Source organism: Cynocephalus volans, chromosome 7 (assembly GCF_027409185.1).
Source record: "Cynocephalus volans isolate mCynVol1 chromosome 7, mCynVol1.pri, whole genome shotgun sequence".
Taxonomy (NCBI): domain Eukaryota; kingdom Metazoa; phylum Chordata; class Mammalia; order Dermoptera; family Cynocephalidae; genus Cynocephalus; species Cynocephalus volans.
In genome coordinates, this window is record NC_084466.1 from 109,737,848 (window position 1) to 109,757,220 (window position 19,373).

A 19,373-nucleotide genomic window follows, 5' to 3' on the forward strand; every position below is an offset into this window, starting at 1 on the left:
TAACAGTTTTTCCTATCAAGTAAATTGTATGGGGAAAGCATATTTCAGACCTTATACATGTGCCCGTAGAATAAAAGCAACTTCCTCCAGAGGTAAGAAGGGCACATCCATACCTCTAAAACAGTAGGACCCAAGAGTGCTACAATAAGTTTTAAAGAAATGTATCTTATTGTACAAAATGCCCCCAAATACTAACACTTTTAGGTGAATTTTCTCTCTTCCTATTAGTTCAGTTCATTTACAATTTAAAACCACATTCTTATATATAACAGGATAATGGGAGCAGAAATTTATATGTAACAAAATACAAATAAGTGACATGAAATCTATTAGACTGTTATCAAGACACCATTGCATTACAAATTATTCCTACAACCAAAAACATTAGCTGTTTACAAATTTTCAGTTATCACCACTGCTGAAAAAACTGGTGGAAGCACATCAATTACACAGTTTAAAAAGAGCGTAGACATTACTCTGCACACACACACACACAAAAAGTATAAATAATTAGTTATCTATACACAGCAATTTTTTTTTTTTTTTGGTGGCTGGGATTTGACAGGGATGCACACCCTTGACCTTGGTGTTAAGAAACGCCACTCTCTAACCAACTGAGCTAACCAGCCAGCCAATACATGGCAATTTTCACAAGTGAAATTAGACAAATCTCTACCTGCTGCCTTATTTGTTTAATACAACTGTCTGAATAATAAAGAGAAGCATTATTAAAAAAATGAGAACTTTCACAAATCTGCATTACATTTTAGGGCTACTAAACTGTGATTAAACCTTTGCTTTGAACAAAAAAATTTTGAATGTTCTAGTTTACAGATAAAACCGAATTTTTAAAAATTCAGATTTGTTATTGTCTTAATATATTTATAATTACCTAAGAGACTTTTTTTTGTCTTTTTCGCGACCGGTACTCAGCCAGTGAGTGCACCGGCCATTCCTGTATAGGATCCGAACCCGCGGTGGGAGCGTCGCTGCGCTCCCAGCACTGTACTCTCCCGAGTGTGCCACGGGCTCAGCCCACCTAAGAGATTTTTTAAAAACAAAAAATATAAGCAATATTTCAGACTATTTGAATACACTGAAGCTCTATTTATACAGCCATGGCTAAAACATTAGTCATATTTTCCATGGCTAGTACTAATAAAAATGAAAAACATGACTGATGATTCTACTGCAGAACTCAAATTTTAAAACATTATCAACTGGACTGAACACTGAGTCCAGTTCAAACTGACTGCCAATAAATGTAGTACCATAAATAGCTTCATGAACAAGGATCTTTTAATCTGAGAGGAAAATTAATTTCCCTAATCTCCATCTTAAAAATACCAAACTGTGGGAAAACAGCATCTTGCTAAATGTCAATGACTGAATCATATCAAAGATTGATCACTGTGATAAAATAAGAGAAATGTAAAGCCACGATGTAGTATTAATGAATAATATTTTTGCATATTAACTCTTAGCGTTACCCCTCTGCTCTGTGTTTGTGTGTCACCTAGTTCCTTTTGGTACTTTGAAACTGATATGTAGTTGATTTACAAAGTAAAAATTTAATTTTCCCTATCAAAATTTAAGGGGAGGAGAGAACAGGTGGAATAGAGCAATAAAGCAAAAATGAATAATTATACATGGTTTACAGAGCCATTTGTGTAATGCTTGTACTGCAGGAATCATATACTTTTGATTTAGTTGGGGGATATTGGTGAGGGTGCCCTTACAAACTGCATCTCTGATTTATTGAATGTGGCGGTTACAAGTGTCTGGAATCCAATTTGAATATGGTTTTCAACTATGCCTCAAAGCATTCAGGACTTCAAGAGGTAGGATCCTAAATCCTCAAAAGAATACTCATTTTCTTCACTCCAAGGAGACTACTAAATTAATGCTTAATCTATGAAAAGGTCCCTGGCTTTGAACTTACAGTTGTAAAATATAACTAATGATCTCTCTCCTTTTTTTATTTAAATTAAAATATACTTTTTATGAGCATAAGTATTGCTTCACCTTTATTTTTTAATGCTGTAGATTTTATTGAGTAGGTTACAAATGTGAAGGTTATAATGTCAACCTTACAAGGTATTTTCATCTACTAAGTTAAATGATGTAAAATATCTCCTTGAAAAATATGAGGTATAACCCTCAGTTATAAATTTTTAATTTGTTTTAAAAAATTCATACATAATTATACATATTTATGGGATACATGTGATATTTTGATACATGTATACAATGTGTAATGATCAAATCAGGGCACCTGGGAAATCCGTCACCTTAAACAATTATTTCTTTGTGTTGGGAACGTTCCAAATCTTCTAGATATTTTGGAATATACAATAAATTATATAAATAAATTATCAGCCATAAAAAAACAATGAAATCCTGTTATTTGCAGCAACATGGATGAGTCTGGAGGACAATATGTTAAGTGACATAAGCTTGGCACAGAAAGACAAATATCACATGTTCTCACATTCAGTGTGAGCTAAAAAAGTTGATTTCAGTAGAGAGTAGAATAGTAGTTACAAGAGGCTGAGAAGTATGTGGGGGAAAAGGGGAAATAAAGACTAGTTAATGGGTACAAAAATAGAGAAGAGAAATAAATTCTAGTGTTCAATAATATGAGAGTGACTATAGATAACAATGATTTATTGTAGATTCCAAAATAGCTAGAAGATTTGGAATTTTCTCTTTGTTAGAATTAAGCAAAAATAATATACCCAAAATGGTGATTTGACTGATCATTATGTTACCATATAACTCAAGATTTTTAGTTAATTATGAGAACTTGTGCTCACTCCTTGGGAGGCCGATTGTACAATTCAGATGTAAGCAAAGGCAAACAAGAGTTAGGCAAGTTTCAAAAACTTTAATAAAGGAAAAAAAGACACTTCCAGAAATAAATGCCACACAAATGAAAGTTTAAAAAAAAGGTGAAAGATACTCAAGAAACAAAATCCTTTACTATCAAAATATAAATCTAGTGGTGCTGAGTGTTTAAATTCAGGGAAAATGTAGCCTATAATAATATATCCAGTAAAGTAGTGTTTTTCATGATATGGCTGTTTCAAGATATCACTTAATATAGTTACTTTTTTAAGCCTATATTTTCTTAAACATCCATTTCACAATTCATTATTGTAATTATTTTACATTCATTTATAAAAACATTTTCTAACAGGTTATTTTGTGCTTTAATAATAATGAACCCATGATAAAATACTCAAGTGAAATGCTTTGCTAATGACTACACCCATCACAGATTCTTGCACACTTACACAGCTACTGCAACAATTAGAAGAGCTACTGTTCTTAAAAATGGCACTCACTCAAGTTTTATGAGCATGCTAAACATCAAAGAAGTATTTTTTCCCAAGATAAAACATTAGTACTTTCTAGTGTTCTTTAAAATCTATAAAGATAACCTGCTTTATTTATATCACCTTTAGCTGGCAATTTATAAAAACAGAGCGAAGCATCATTTTAGAATTTTCTTTGTAACTTCTATAGTAAAAAATAAATGTTTTCAAATTGTGATGGCATTAAAATTCTATTTTAGAACTTCTAGATTTTAAAATGTTAAGAAAATGTAATTGTCAATTACATCTAGAGAGGCATTTTAACGGATTAATCTAAAGATTCCTCAGGTCTATAAAGACTTCTTCAGGGTGGGTGACACTGCCTTTCACTCATTTCAGTACTTTTGCATATTTATTTTAGATGTGATCCAGAACAAACCCCAACTTATTCTAAATTCTCTTCTACAACAAGTGGCCAAGATATACCATCCTACAGACTGACAATTTAATAAAGAGATACTAAACTAAAACAGTAAGATTTAGATAATTAATGGTGATTAATGCCAAACATAACAGACCTCATTTTCACAATTTGGAAATGATTTTCATGCAAAATTTTATATAGAGTTTTGATCCTTTACTTATAGTTAAAGTAATTTTTATCTTTTTAAGTAATCAAGACAAATAGTAGAAAAAGCATTTTATTTATATGGAAAAAGCTACAGTAAGATCTGTAAAAGGTGTCAATATTATATTGCCTATACAGAAAAAAATTCAAATGTGAATAGCAACAAATAAAAGTTACACATCTTCCTACTTAGCAGTGCAATTAATTCACATTGCAATAAAGTTAAGTCAAGTATAACAAAATCAAAACAAGTGTTTCTCCATAATCAGTATATTGAGAATTACAGTGTAAAGATCATTTCAGGTTTAAGAAATCTGCAATCAATCTACAGAATATCCTAAGACAAGGGAGACACAGTTAATTCATTTAATTATCATCTGTTGGGTTTTTTCAATACTGTTCACAGGAAAAAAGTAATGAGTTGACATACATGTAAATAGAATATATTTAGTCTATACAGTAAAAAAATACAAATTATAAAGTGAGCTAACAAAGAATGAAATCTGAATACAGATTTATAAAACTGACGACATCTTAGACAACACATACAGTATTTTTCATGTAAAAACATCTAGTTTCAGCAAAAAATAATTTGGTTGCTTTTCAGCTGCACTGTAGATCTCGTAAGCTGAAGATGCAGATGTCCAAGTATTTTAAAAACCATAATAAATGTCTTTCTCAATGCATACAAAATGATAAATGCTCTCATCACAGTCTTAAGGGTATTTTTGGAAGTTTGTTTTGTCTTGCTTCAGAAACATATTTAAGATGGGTAAAAATCAAAGGGTTTCATGATACAATGAAACAGTAAACAGTGCTCAATTTACTGCTAATGTTGAAAAAAACCTAGATTTTACAGTACTCTGGTATATATGAAAAATTTTTTGATTTTACATTGCATATTTCTGAGTCCATTCTCTTGCGTGTCTGTTGTATCTGTAGGCATATAAAAGGGATACAGTAAAAAACATACAAAATTAATCTTTTAGAAGCATCCCTCTATATAGAACTGTATATGCTACCTTCTCATGCTTAATTGCAATAACCATACATATACCAATTATTGGATCAATATGAATTAGGCTCATGCATGAATAAAACAGAAAACATAAATGTTTAACTCATGAATTTCTCTGCAACCTATATGAAAATGTACCTAAAATACAAAAAATAAAACACAGAAACTAAGAAACAGAATTGAAATAGAAAAACAGAAATCTATCAAAACCAACTCAGAATGAGCATTATCTGCAAATTGCAAATAAACCTACAATACAAACAAGATGAAAAAGCAGATTGGAAAAATTAGGTCAGATAACTTCTCTTCCTGAGAGAAGACAGGAAATACAGTATTCAATACTTTCCAATGATTAAATTTTTAAAATTTTAATTCACTGCCTAGAATTATACATAGTTATTATGCAAACATAGAACACGTACTATAAACAATAAATGGGAAGAAACAAGAGTTTAAAAAGAAAGGTTTATTCCATTGGAATAAGATGAACTTAATACAAACATTATAATTAAATGTACTTAAAATGTACTGATAATACTCATGTTTTAGCAGACTATGTAGAAAAGCATGCAAACAGAAACTAATGTAAGTAAACACTTACTTTTCTTTGTCTGATTTATAGATTTGTGCAATATCTGGAACTAAGGGGTCATCTGGATTAGGATCACAAAGTAGAGAACATATGGACAATAAAACTAGATTTAAAGAGAGAGCATTGTATTAGATAATAATCTTTCTACTTTACACAAATTACATACGTGAAAATTATTTTACTGATAATAGATATTAAACTTATAAAGAAAACACAAAATAAAATAAACACATCAAATTACATTTTATACTAACTTTGGTTGGTAGTAAATATCTTTAATTTTTTAAATTATAAAATTACAAAGAGTTTACATAATAGAAAATTATTATACCTTTTGCAGTTTTAAATTCTATTTGAATTTTTATTTATTTTTTTTAAAAAAGTGGACCTCCAAAGCAGCTATTTACAACTTTTAAAGTTAAGAGTTTGCTACAAAGCATTCAAATTACATTAACAATCCAACTTATCTTGGACATTGTGCTTATGTGCTGCTTTTACTTTGGCTTAGTGCTATGTATAGATTGCCTTCAAAGAGGGAAGATTTGTAAGATTTTTTTCAGTGAATCTTTTATTCCATGTAGCTTATTTGTATTGCACACTTTTAAAAATCATGTGAAGAGTAGCCTTTACATAAATTGTAATTTAAAATCTAAATGAAAATGAAAATTTAGTTGTTGCTATACTACGTCAAAATAGTAATGTACATAGCTACACTTAAAAAACTCCATCTAAGTATCTGAAATAGGAGGAACAAGGACTCTGGCTCCTCATTAGTCTGCTTCAATTGCATGTCACAACTTCTGAGGGGGTGTGTAGAACTTTTGGAACAATCTCCATTTCTGTCCTCCCCTTCTCTTCCCTACTATGTTCCTTTATCTTTTCCTACTCTTTCAAGTCCAAAGGTGGATTTATAGGACAAAGTTGACTCTTAAATAACAGGGAAAGGGGGATGCTAAAGACTAAAAACAAACCTAATATATAAACATATATATTTTTTCGGTGGTTGGCTGGTATAGAGATCAAAACCCTTAACCTTGGTGTTATCAGCACTGCGCTCTAACCAAGTGAGCTAACCAGCCAGCCCTAAAAACTAATATTTTATTCATCTTCTTTATCTTCCATTTACCCAATGAAACCTCAAGCCTTGTATATCAAACCAATTGGGTAGATTTTTTGGGCTCACTTACATCTCTAGAATGCTCCCAGACTAAACTAATGATAAAAAGCAAAACGACATTTAAAATATAGAGAAGTGAAAAATGTACAAACAAATGAGCGAAGTATGAGCTACCTCATAAAATAAGCAAGAGTGGAGTTCCTCATCTCTTCACCCTGCCAGGAGCCATTTGCCCTGATTTCACTATCATGCACACAAACCAAATGTTTTAAGATAAGGAAAAAGGTAACAGTTAACATTCATTTGAGTGCTTACTCCGTGCCAGGTGCACAGTGACCCTATGTCATAATATTATTATAATCCTCTTTTTACATATGAGGAAACTGAGGCTGTTTAAATTCTCAAAGGACAGTTTCCATAAACCAACAATACTAATTAGTCTTTATAAAAGCTACCAATGTCAAAAGATAAGTACTCGGCATCTGGCAGTCTTCCATTTCTTTTATATGTATAAGGACTTAGCTGTTTATGCCAAATGACATTCACTTTGTAAAACCATTCCAGGAAAGAGTACATAAATTTGAGTAATGCTTTGACACAGAATCTTTCCTTTATCTGATGCATGACAGTTATACTATGTGAAAGACTTTAAAAAGGATACTGGAATCTATATGAACATTGAGAACATTTTAGGTCAGAAAAACTACCATTCATAAATAATTGATCTGAAGGGCTCTTATCTAATACTTGAAATAGTTATGGCTGTGGACCCTGCTTCCTAAAAACCTCACCACTTTGAAAAACAAGTTATACATTCAGGTAACATTTATTAAAAAAAAAAAAAAAATTAAGAAATGACCACGAATTTGTACCATGAATCCTTCAAGAGAAACAATTTTCTTGAACTTATGAAAAAAGAAAAAGTATTTCAGGGGTAGATGCTTCTCACCTAAACAATGTTTTCCAACTGGTTCTCTTCTATTAGAGAAACAAGACACAAACGAAGATTGCCAGCACAGTAAATAGTATTGGCTAATGAAACAAAAATGGCTTCTGATGACCTATGTACATAGCTAATAAGTTAGCAAAGTACAATGCTATATACATCTGTGAAAGTTGAGAATCAGCATGAATTATATGTCAGTCATTCTAGTGATGCTCTTGATTATTCAAAGTTTAGACTAACATGCTATATGCACTACATTATTCTAAAGTGTGAAATATTTCTTTCATTTTAAATCACTTATTTTTTCAGTCAAACCTGATATTTTTTCTTGGATGAAGTAAAATAGCTGTAAAGCTTTACTTATTAGTGTCAATAGTTCCACCTAATGAATGAGACACCTGTTCCCAAATCATTTTTAGTATCTCTTACTCTCTTTTTCAAAAGAGAAAGCCCAAGCTAAAGGGTATATCAGTAGGCTTATCCCCAAATTTCTAGTTCTAATATTTTAAATTTCTTCTCATTTCCTCATTTAGATTTATCCATGCCACATTGACTCCCCTCCCACCACACCCTGTTCATAAGCTAACTGCTTAAAGGCAGAGTAACATATGAGTTACGACAGCAAAGCATAATCAAAATAGGAGAAAGCACAGTAGACTGATTTTTTAAAACTTTGATCCCTGGATTTTTCTGCTGTATTTTTCTTGTTTTGTTTTGTTTTTGGCAGCTGTCTAGTATGAGGATCCAAACATTTGAGACCTTGCTGTTCTGTTGTATTTTTCCTGTCTCACCATTATCAACTATTTTAAATCTGATAAATGAAATTACCTTTTGATACAGTCAGAGCTGGTGACCATTGTGACCTCAGGATATCAAGACAAATACTTCCATTACTGTTTATGTTGGGATGGTAAATTTTTGTTGTGAAAGCAATCTAAACATAAAACAACAAAAATGTGACAATCCATGAACTATGAACAAATCAGAACCAATTTGCTCTAGGGTAAAATATCCTCAACTTTATATGACCTTACAGGAGAAATGCATCCAACACAAATTGAATGAGCATCTACTTTGTGCTACACGTAGTTCCAGCTGGTAGGAATGTGAAAGCAAATAAGTCAGTTTCCCTTTTTCCTTCCTCAAGGAATTGAGAAGTATTTTGGAGACTGTAATAAATACGTCTGTAGTAGCTGGTATGACTGGTCAAATAGAACCTGAAGTAATTAACCATGGCTTTCATCATACCTCAAAGCAATCTTTTTCTTAATTTATCAGTAATACCTGGAAGTGACACTTGATCTAAAAACAGGGTGCCGACCCTGTTTCAGGGCAAAGTTAAGGGGCCTAAACTTATTACCTGTTCTAAGAAATCCACCAAGAAACCTCATTTCCACAAGAGTTGTGTTTTTAAAAATCTAAAATAATTATTTACTGAGGGGCAGTATCTGTTCATTTATTCCCTCTTTGATAACCCCATCATTTTTTTCCTCTTTAGATTGAATCTAAATCAAATTTAATAAAAACCTGTTTTTATCTTCCCCACTTCACTAAATGAAGGGATTGTGTCATATTTACTTTTGCATTCCCCAATGGAGCAGAACATGGTACATGCTCAATAAATGTTTATTGAATACATAAAAACTAAGACAGAAAGGTCAACTTTGGAAAGATAATCCCATGAATAGAAAAGTCTGATTCTTGACTATAAAAACTTTCCAAAGTACACATATCTAATAAGGAGGGAAAAAAAGCTAAGAACCTAATTTATAGCATAACAGATACTGCCTTTTGTTTTACAGACATAATACAATACTGGAATAAGAAAGCATATTTTAGATTCAGTGGTTTTAGAAAACAGTTTAAACATGCTAACCTACCCACAGTCTTTGACATCATAAAACTATCTCTAGATAAAGAGTAAAATCCCTGACATGGGAATCACATCAATGGTAAAAGTAAAAATACCTTTGGTGGTTTAAAAGGATAGTCTGTCGGAAAATGTACAGTGAGAAAGAAGACTCCTCCTTGATATGCGCTATCAGGCTGAAATTACAAAACATGCATTAGTGGTGATTGCTCCGAATATTATTATTACTAATACTATTATAAATATAAATATAATTATAATTATAAATATTATTATAGTTAAAAATGCCATCATATTTAAAATTATTTCATCAAATATTATCAGTCTGAAAAAAATTCACCTGCCATACCTTCAAATCACTTACCTGGAGAACAAGTTTCCCTTTGCAGGTATAAAGGAAGACTTTCCAACAATTATGCCAACACCATAAAGTTTAATTCAAAACAAAATAGGACACACACACTGGTGTGACTTGCCCAAACAAATCTGTTTATTAGTACAAATTTTAAAAAATCAATATACATGTACGATTGCTATGAAAAAAGATAATTGTCTGTAGCAGTAATCAGTATTTTAAAAAAGGGATGGCACTATTGTTACCTTTTTATTTATAAAACTTAAAGTTCTGATGGTCACTTAAGGGCCAGGAATGAAGATGCACTGAAGAGACCAAATTACGAAAAGAAAGGCTAAGTGACACTGGTACAAATTTATATCTCAAATCTTCATTCAGTAACAGTTTACAAAATTATGTGGAAAATACAAAAAAGTTCAAAATGAAACTAAATAAATTCAATATTCATGGTACTATCAAATCAGGAATCAACTTTACAGGAAGAAATTAAATTTGTTCATGTTTCTTTATGCCATTAGAAAATATTTATATTATAAGCAAAAAAAAAAAAAAAAATTAAGAAAAGAAAAATGTTATCAAACTATACCTAAAATTCTATTTTAATTCCTTCATAGTTAATTAAGAATATTATGTTCTATTAACATTTGGGTAGTAACAGCAAGACTATCATTACTTTCTCTGTAAGTTTCTGCATATATGTTAGAGGACTGTACTGCATAATTATTCTTTCTACATATTAATTCTAGTTCATCAAAATTACATGTAGAAAAAGTAAGTAAATTACAATGACAGATAAGGTCTGCTTAGATAGTTAAATGATACTACAAAGTATTGTAGAGTATATGTTTGCATTGCTAAAATAAGGGAGGTATGAATACTATAATTGTAACCATTTGTTACATGTGATTCACCTAAGAAATACTTGTGAAAGGCTATAATTTAAATGGTAAGAGTGGGCCTTTAAATGATAGTATTTTGAAAGTTCCTGGTAAGTACTGAAAAACAAACAAATAACTAGATTCTTATGGAAAGTTATATAAATAAATATGTTGCATTTTACCATTTAAAAACTCAACTTAATATGACAATTTAGTAATTTCAGACAAATAACCATGAGTCCTACTTTGAAATTCAGTAGTTTTTGTTTGTTTGTTTGTTTTTAAATTAAACACAAGACAATATGATTAAAAACTCTAACTTACTAGATAAAGCTCCATCAGGGGAGAGAGGAAAGACTGACGTTCATGAAACATGTTACTAAATGTACTCTCACTCAAATAGTAGATTTGACCTGTCTGTGCCCACTTTTATGCAATCAGATTTTTGCTCAGAGAAAGAAAAGCCTGTTTCAAGTTATAACTGTCTCTCAGGTGTAGAAAACAGTAATTTTAACAAAGGTAATTAAGTATTAAGAGGAGCCAGTTATAAAACAGTAGGTAATTTTGAGTTCAGAACAATGCGATAAAATTAAAAGCAGCAAACTCATAAGGTGGCAAAGATAGATCCACTACAGTATTTTATCAAATCTCTTTCACAAACAAGAAGAGTGATGAAACTTATTGCAAAATGGTGCTTGTTACTTGTAGGAATTCCATTATTGGGTTAATTAGACTTATTTCTAATGTACTAAAAACTGTGGATGTGAGAATTACCATGCTTAGTTATGAACAACTAACTGTGACTAAAACACACAAAAAAGATAAAGCAAACACACTGCTCGGTTGCAAATTGTGGGTGAACCATTACTACATGTAATGATCAAGGATTTGGCAAAGGAAACATCACAGTGATCCTAGCAAGAATTTACCACCAATGCTCTAGGAAATCATCACAAATCCTTATACAAAAAATTATATTTTACTTCTTGGGTGACTCAGAGTACAAGAAAATTCAACCTCAGTCACCAACATATGATCGCAGGTGTACGGTAAGAATGAAGTATGTCTGAGGGGATTAATTTCACATATACGAATCATACTTACAGGCCCCATAATAGTTGCTTGCCAGTGGAACACTGAAACAAACAAAGGAGTTTTGGAGTCATTAACAAATCTTCAAACCTATACTTTTAATGGTAGCAAAATCCCAGCAATAGAACAAAGCTTACAGTCATCTCCCACAGGTCCGGCTGAACAGTGAGCAGGTGGATCACGTTGTAGATCACTTAATTCCTGAAGAAAAGCAAAAATTCTTAAGGTTATCTCTTTTTCCAATGAAACAGTATTATAATCCATCAAGACACAAACCATCAACTTCACTTTAAAACCATTTTAGGCTGTTCTCTTCAAAATATAAAAACATAAAATGTACTCTGTCACTGATTGGCAGAAGAGTATGGAATAAGGTATTAAATTCTATCATAAGGCAGCTCCAAACCTTGAAAAGATGAAATGGTTTAAAATGATGTTCTTCTTTAACATCCCTGAAACAAAAATTTCAATAAGTATCTACCATATGCAAGGGAGTTTACATAACTGCTAGGTAGATAATATATTAAAAAACAGGTCCTACTTCCAACAGGTTACTATCTAATGAGGGAGAGTGAAGGCTCAGAAAGATGAATATTTAAGGAACAACCTGAAGGTTAAATGGAAAGAAAGGAGGAAAGCAGTCAGGCCATGATTTGAAACCTACAACATTGATTCATATGCTCTTGCTTGCCCTTAAATCAGCAAAGGAACGATCATAGAAAGGACTCAGCTTCAGAGTTGGCCGGTCCTGGGTTGGAATTCTAGTTCTTTTTTATTTTTGGAATTCTAGTTCTAACATAACTAGCTCTATGGCCTTGGGGAAGTTATTTAACTCCCTTAGCCTCAGTTGGGAAGAAACTGATCACCCCCAAATAAGAAGTGTATAAATTCAACATAAAGGACTACAAGTGAAGAACGTAATTTAGTTTGGGAGATCAAAGAATGTCTCTGAAAAAGTGACATTTACGTTGAAATCTAAAGGATGACTAGGAGTTAGTTTGAGGCAAATGGGTGACATTAGATATCAGAGTGGCATTATATGAAGCTGGAAAGGTAGACAGAAGCCAGGCAGAAAACAGAGAACAATATATGCCAAATTAAGGATTAGGGGTTTTATACTAAGTGTATTGGGAAGGGTTTAATAAGTGGCACGGTCAGATTTAAAGGATGGTTCTGACTGGATTAGAAATGCGAAAGAGGAGGAGCTACAAGATTAGTTACTACAGGCAAGAAAATGGGGGCTTCAACTGGAGAAGTGGCACAGAGATAAAAGTGATGAATTTGAGATATTTTGAAGGGCCCACCTATCATAGGATTTGATGATGAATTACATACGCAGAGTAAGGAGAGCGGTCACAGACATGTATGATGAAGATTAGTGGCAGCTAGAATTTACTCAGTGTCTTTGTCATCCTAACAATCCTCAGAGGTAGGTGTTAACATGTTCCCCATTTTACAGACGAAAAGCAAAGGTGACAACGCCTCACTGTACGCTCAGATAACTACTAAAGGGTGGAACTGGGATTCAAACCCAGGCAGTCTAACTTCTTTCTTTTTAGCTTTACAAATGCTCAAATGTAGATGCCATTTACTGAGACAGAGAACACTAGAAGACAAGTTGATCTGGAGAGTAGACATGTTGAACCTGTGATCCCTGTGACATCAAGAAAAGATTTAGTTCAACCTAAAGGGCTGGTGCTTAAAAGAGGGTATGGCTAGAAATCAGAAAATCATTATATATACTTGGTATTTAAAACAGTGGGAATGATGTAGCCATTTTCGTGGGAACACATATAAATAAATGCTGCATTTCATCATATCTAAGATGTCATTGACTTTAAATCGCATCTTTATTTCATGTACCAATAATTAAGGAAAAATGCTGCCGATTAATTTTAAGATACCATCAATTATAAGACACACTCACACTTTAGAAATGTGACCCTTAGAATCACTGCAATATGATAATAATAGCAATGAGTTCAGCGCTGTAATAGAGACAAACAAGGAAGAGGATGTGATAGGGAAAGGCTTTCCTAAGAAAGTGATATATGAGCTCAGTAACTGAGCCAAGTGCCAACTCAGGTCTCCTTCTTCCAAGTCTAATGTTCTTTTCCAGTAGACCCAAGTACTTTCATTTTTGTTTTGTAGCTCTTTTTTTAATAGCTGGTGCTGTTTCTCTTCCTGACAAGAATTAACTAACATGGTGAGTGCTTCTGTGGACCATGTACAGTTAAATAAAACAGAGAAGGATTTCAGTCTTCAGCTTAGCTATACAGAAGTCGGTAAAAGGCTTTGAAGTTTAAGATCACTTGCCACGTGATCCTGAAAAAATCATTTTTTTGTCATCAAACCTCACTTTTCTTTCATGCAAAGTGGCATTACCACCTTCATCCATAGTTTTTGACAATCAAGTGAAATGATATATGTAGTGTACAGCACAGTCTCTGGCACATAGTAAGGATTCAAATAAGTGTGAAGATAACATGGAATTGATAACAATCATCCAACTTTCAGGTAGAATACAATTATTTAAATAGTTTAAAAGACTGGGGGAGGAGCAGACCACAAGTCACAGCCCCATTTCAGAATGACTACGCTTTATAACATTTTTCTAACTTGGGCTTTTAGGATATTGCTTCTGAAATTATTCATCATGTTGAGTTTTCTAAATATTAGTGTAAATGGGACTTATTTGCCCTCACTTTAACTAGAAAACTAGTTAACTAGAAAATGACAGTTTCTAATTGTGGTTTTAAAAAACTATTAATAATTTGCATGTATATACTTTACATAGAGATAATGTGTATGTGAATAAACCATACATACACACAATACACACAAATTAATTTTGTTTACTAACAAGAAAAGTCAAAACCATATTTCAGTTGGAATAGCCTTGAACCATATTCAAATTTCAAATGTCAGGCTGCTCTTCAAATCCCTTTAAAATATTATAGAAGAATAAAGGTCATCTCTTTTTATTATTATTTTTTAAGGTCCTGATTCTACCTCCTCTGTCAGAATAAGTTAGGGCTAAGGAAGTGAGAGAGAAAATCTAACAAACAAACTCCTGCAAAGGTCAGGTTCAGGCTATCTACTTGAAGCTCACTTGCTTTAGGAAAGAGGCAGCTGACAGTATATCGAGCATCCTTAATATTCACATCGATCATCATTTACTACTAATAATTACAGTAATGCTCTGGCAAGGGGACTTACACATCCTAGACTTTTTAGGAGGGTCTAGATTTCTAACATTCTAATTTCAAACGATTCCCTTTGTCAATCCATGTGTCTGGAAATATGCCCCGTTATACTGTTTGGATGTATGAAACTAAAACTATGGTGCATATGTGCAGACAGAGCGACAAACAGAAAACAAAAGGCATAGGCATATCCACAAAAATACAGATTTTAAACTTAAAAAAGGAAAATGAAGATTTTTAGAAAATTTTGAGATGTGCTAATGGGATGAAAACGTAAAACAAACAAAAACTACGACCAAACACATCAAAACCTTACTTTTTGCTTAGTCTATTAAGCAGCCAGTGTACTTTTAGATGATACAAGAAATCAAGGATCACTTCTATTTGTTAGATTCTCCCTTTTGACTTAGATTACCCCAACTTTTTCTGAAACTTTATTATCTGATTTATGCTTTCTCTGCTGTAACTGGCATTCTTATCTACTTCTTGCATAAGAGCCACATATGAGGCATTAAAAATAATTTAGTGATTCTTATGTTATTCCAAAAGGATATGCAAGGATTAGTCTTTTCCCTTGCTCCTCTTCCCTACTCTCTCTGTAAGAATTAACACTGAATTATACAACATGCTCAAGACCATAGGATCCTCACAAGAGCCAAGGTTTAACTCCACATTCCTCAGCTAATGGAAAACTCTCTAAAGAACAATTTATGACCTCAGACTTCCACTTCTTGAATACTTACTATTCCACCCCCACCCTGAAGTAGAAGATGCACCCTATGACAGCCTCCCAGTAACTGTTTCATGAGCCCCTCATGCCTCTTGCCTAGACCTCCTCATGGCAATGTTTTCACCTCATGCTGAATTAAAAGAACTCAAAGACAAAACATTTAAAACCTTTCATTTTTAAATTAAGTATTGTATCTATGTGTGTGCATTACAAAAGCAAAACAAAACCGTAACTTGTAGGGAAAAAATAGAAAAAGCAACATATAAATAGTCAAATACCCTGTGAGACCATTACCCAGACCAAACCATTGTGAACAGATTAGAATACTTCCATCCACAGCTCTTTTGAGAAACAGTATGCCACTCACTGTTGGAGGGAGTGTAAGTTGAGACAGAATCTTTTGGAGGGCAATTTGGTAATAACTGTTCAAGTGAAAAATACATATGGTCTCTGACCCAGTAATTTCACCTCATAGAAGTAATTGCCCAGGAAGCCAAATATATATACATATAAAAGGATGTTCAGTGATGCATCTTGTACTAGTATGAAACACTGAAACTAACCTAAAGTTCCATCAATAAGAGAATGGTTTAATAAAATGATACAGCTACATTATGAAATACTAAGAAGCCATTAAAAAGAATCAGACAGCTCTGTATATGCTCACATTGAAGGATACTGAGTGAACAAAATATAGTGTTTGAATGAGAAACACAAGTTGCAGGATAGTATGACTATTATGATCCCATAATATATACACAAACTATACATATGTAAAAAACAAATAAATAAAAGGACACACACCAAACTGTTAACAGTAGTTATTTCTGGTAGTAGATTGCTACATTTTACTTCATGTCTTCCATATTTTTTCAATTTTTTACAATATCTTTGTAACTTTTTAAAGAAAAAAAAATTAAGATTTTTATTCAGGTTCTTATGCATTTTAAGAGATAAAATGACATTCCTTTTTTCTCCATATATATTTTAAGCATCTTCTCTTTTCATTAAAAACTTTATAAGACAATGGAAAACTGAGGAACTATCACAGATTGGAGTATAGACACTAAGGAAACCCAACTACTAGATCCAGTGTGGGATCCCAGATTGGATTCTGGAACAAGAAAAGGACATTAGTGGAAAAACTCATGAAACCTGAATTAGGTCTGTAGTTTAGTTAATAGTAATGTACCAAAGTTACTTTCCCCATTTTGATAACTGTACTATGGTTATATAAGTTGTGAATATCAGGGGAGGTCAGGTGAAGGATATATGTAAACTTTCCATACTATTTTTGCAACTTTTCTGTAAAACTAAAAATACACATATATTTTTTTCCTTAAAAGATGACCGGTAAGGGGATCTCAACCCGTGGCTTGGTGTTGTCAACACCACGCTCAGCCAGTGAGTGCACCGGCCATCCCTATATAGGATCCAAACCCGTGGCCTTGGTGTTATCAGCACCACACTCTCCTGAGTGAGCCACGGGCCGGCCCCTAAAAATATTTCAAAATTAAAAAATGTAAAACTTTTTACATATTCCAAAACCTAACCACTATTTTCTTCCCCAAGCTTGCTTCTTTTCCTATACTCCCCATAATCTGTTAATGGGGCATTAGTTACCTAGTTAGTTCACCAGACTCAAAATCGCAGCACTGTTTTCACTCCTCTCTTTTTCTTGTCCTTCATATACAGCCAGATGTAGAGTACAATATATTCTACCTCAATACCCGTTACATTGCCTACCACAGTTACCTCTATGCATTGCTTTACACAGCTTTTTTTTATTTCATTCTTCTGCTTAGAAAATTGCAGTGGTTCCCCATTGCTTATTAAAGACTGAACTCCACCACTGAAGGTCTTTTCATTATCTGGCCCCAAACCTACACTTTCAGTTGGGTTCTCCTTCAAAATCCCATCCAATATTCTCCAAAGAACGCTCATGAGTTTTCTAAAACACTTTCAGGTCTGTGAGGTGAAAATGAATTTAATAATAAAACTAAGATGTTATCTGCCTTTTTTGCTGTCAATATCTCATGAGAATACAGTGGAGTTTTCCAGGGGCTTAATGACATGTGGTTTGTAACAGACTGAATGCATGAGCAGATGCGAGAATCCACCTGTCATCGATAAGCCTGACTATAATGAGATTTGAAAATGGGTAAAACAATGCCACTCTTATTTTGTTTTTAAAAATGTAGTTATTTATCATAAAATAACTAGTAAATAAGTTATATTTCACAAATAACAGTATTTGTGTTAAAATGTAATAAATGTAGTTTTAAAAAATTATTCACTAAATATTTTTAAATTTCTGCTTTAATTTCTCATATGGTAAATATCTATAGATAAAACCCACACAAACAAAAGCTCTTTGAGGTTGTAAATATTTTTAAGAATATAAAGGGGTCTCGAGACCAAACAGTTTGTGAAATTCTGGTCTAACCTGACTACCTGGATGTTCACTGCACATGGCTAGGTTTTCTGGACTTCATAATTTTCCTTCTCCTAAAACAACCTTCCTTCCATTTCCCCATGCCCAAATTTTACCTATTCTCCTTAACAGTGGCTATCTATTTTCTCAAAGGCCACTATCAACAACATGAGTTTTAGAGTCAGATCTGGATCGAATCTGTCTCACACTACTAGCTGTCTAACCTTGGGCAACTTAACCTCGGTAAGTCTCAAGTGCACCATTTGTAATATGGGATTGACACTGGTTACCTTGAAGAATTGTGTTGAGAAAAAAATGAAAACACACAGGTAAAGCACCTAGCCTAATATCTGGCATGTATAACAGTTGCTTAATAAACGCTAATTGTTTCCCTTCCTTTCCTCTTCTACCAGAATGTTTTTTAAAACCAGGACTTTTATGCATATTACTCATGAATTCCTCTACAATTCTTAGCACAATGCTTTTCACATAAGGTGTTTGATATTACTGGTATTTGAGTCAAGCAATAAAATTTAAGGAATAATATGATCAGCAGAACATAAGTATCTCAAATTTCAATCTTTTAGAAATGGGTGACCTTTTAAATAACATATAATGACACATAAAATGAATATCAAAAGAATAATCATTAAGATCTTATGCCATTGGTACAGTTATTTTCAATTTACACAACACATGATGTATTCTAGCAAAGTGCCCAAAGCCACAAAAAATTTCTGTTAGAAATTCAAAAGTCTGAATATTCCATCCTTATTGTTTGTTTAAGATGCTGCTGACCTATTTTCAAGACACAGCTTTGGGTTGCTTTTCCAAAAAGGTTTAGGGGTTTGTGCCAGGCTGACCCAGACTGAAAGTAAGTCATCTACTAACCACTGGCAATCCTTAGTGACAGAGGTGCTCAGAGACAGGGCTGCAGTCTGCAGCATGAACAGTTTTTTTTAAAAAAAAATCTGTTCCATGCTCAATTTAACCAGCTGAACTAATTATAGAAGTTTGTTAAGTATTTCCACATCCTTTCTAACAGGCATCATTATGATTTTATACTTTTATCCCAACTCTTCCCTTCTGAAGTTTTACAGATTTAATGTAATGGTATCCGATTATGATGCTAATAAAAATCCTCACAAGTCACTGGTCAGGCATATTTGTTGATGATTAAACTGGGGCAT

The 19,373-nt window shown here is 32.9% G+C and overlaps 1 protein-coding gene across 1 annotated transcript in view; it reads right to left on the reverse strand.

Moving 5' to 3' along the window:
* Positions 1-3,716: 3,716 nt before the first annotated feature.
* UBE2D1 (ubiquitin conjugating enzyme E2 D1) overlaps positions 3,717-19,373 on the reverse strand; it is a 30,489-nt gene continuing 14,832 nt past the window's right edge. Inside the window, exons 2-7 of the mRNA XM_063102186.1 lie at positions 11,951-12,014; positions 11,826-11,857; positions 9,587-9,664; positions 8,447-8,552; positions 5,565-5,658; positions 3,717-4,881 (exon numbers count right to left, since the gene is read on the reverse strand). Coding sequence (XP_062958256.1) covers positions 4,836-4,881; positions 5,565-5,658; positions 8,447-8,552; positions 9,587-9,664; positions 11,826-11,857; positions 11,951-12,014 — 420 coding nt within the window. The 3' untranslated portion in view covers positions 3,717-4,835. The remainder of the gene's footprint in view (positions 4,882-5,564; positions 5,659-8,446; positions 8,553-9,586; positions 9,665-11,825; positions 11,858-11,950; positions 12,015-19,373) is intronic.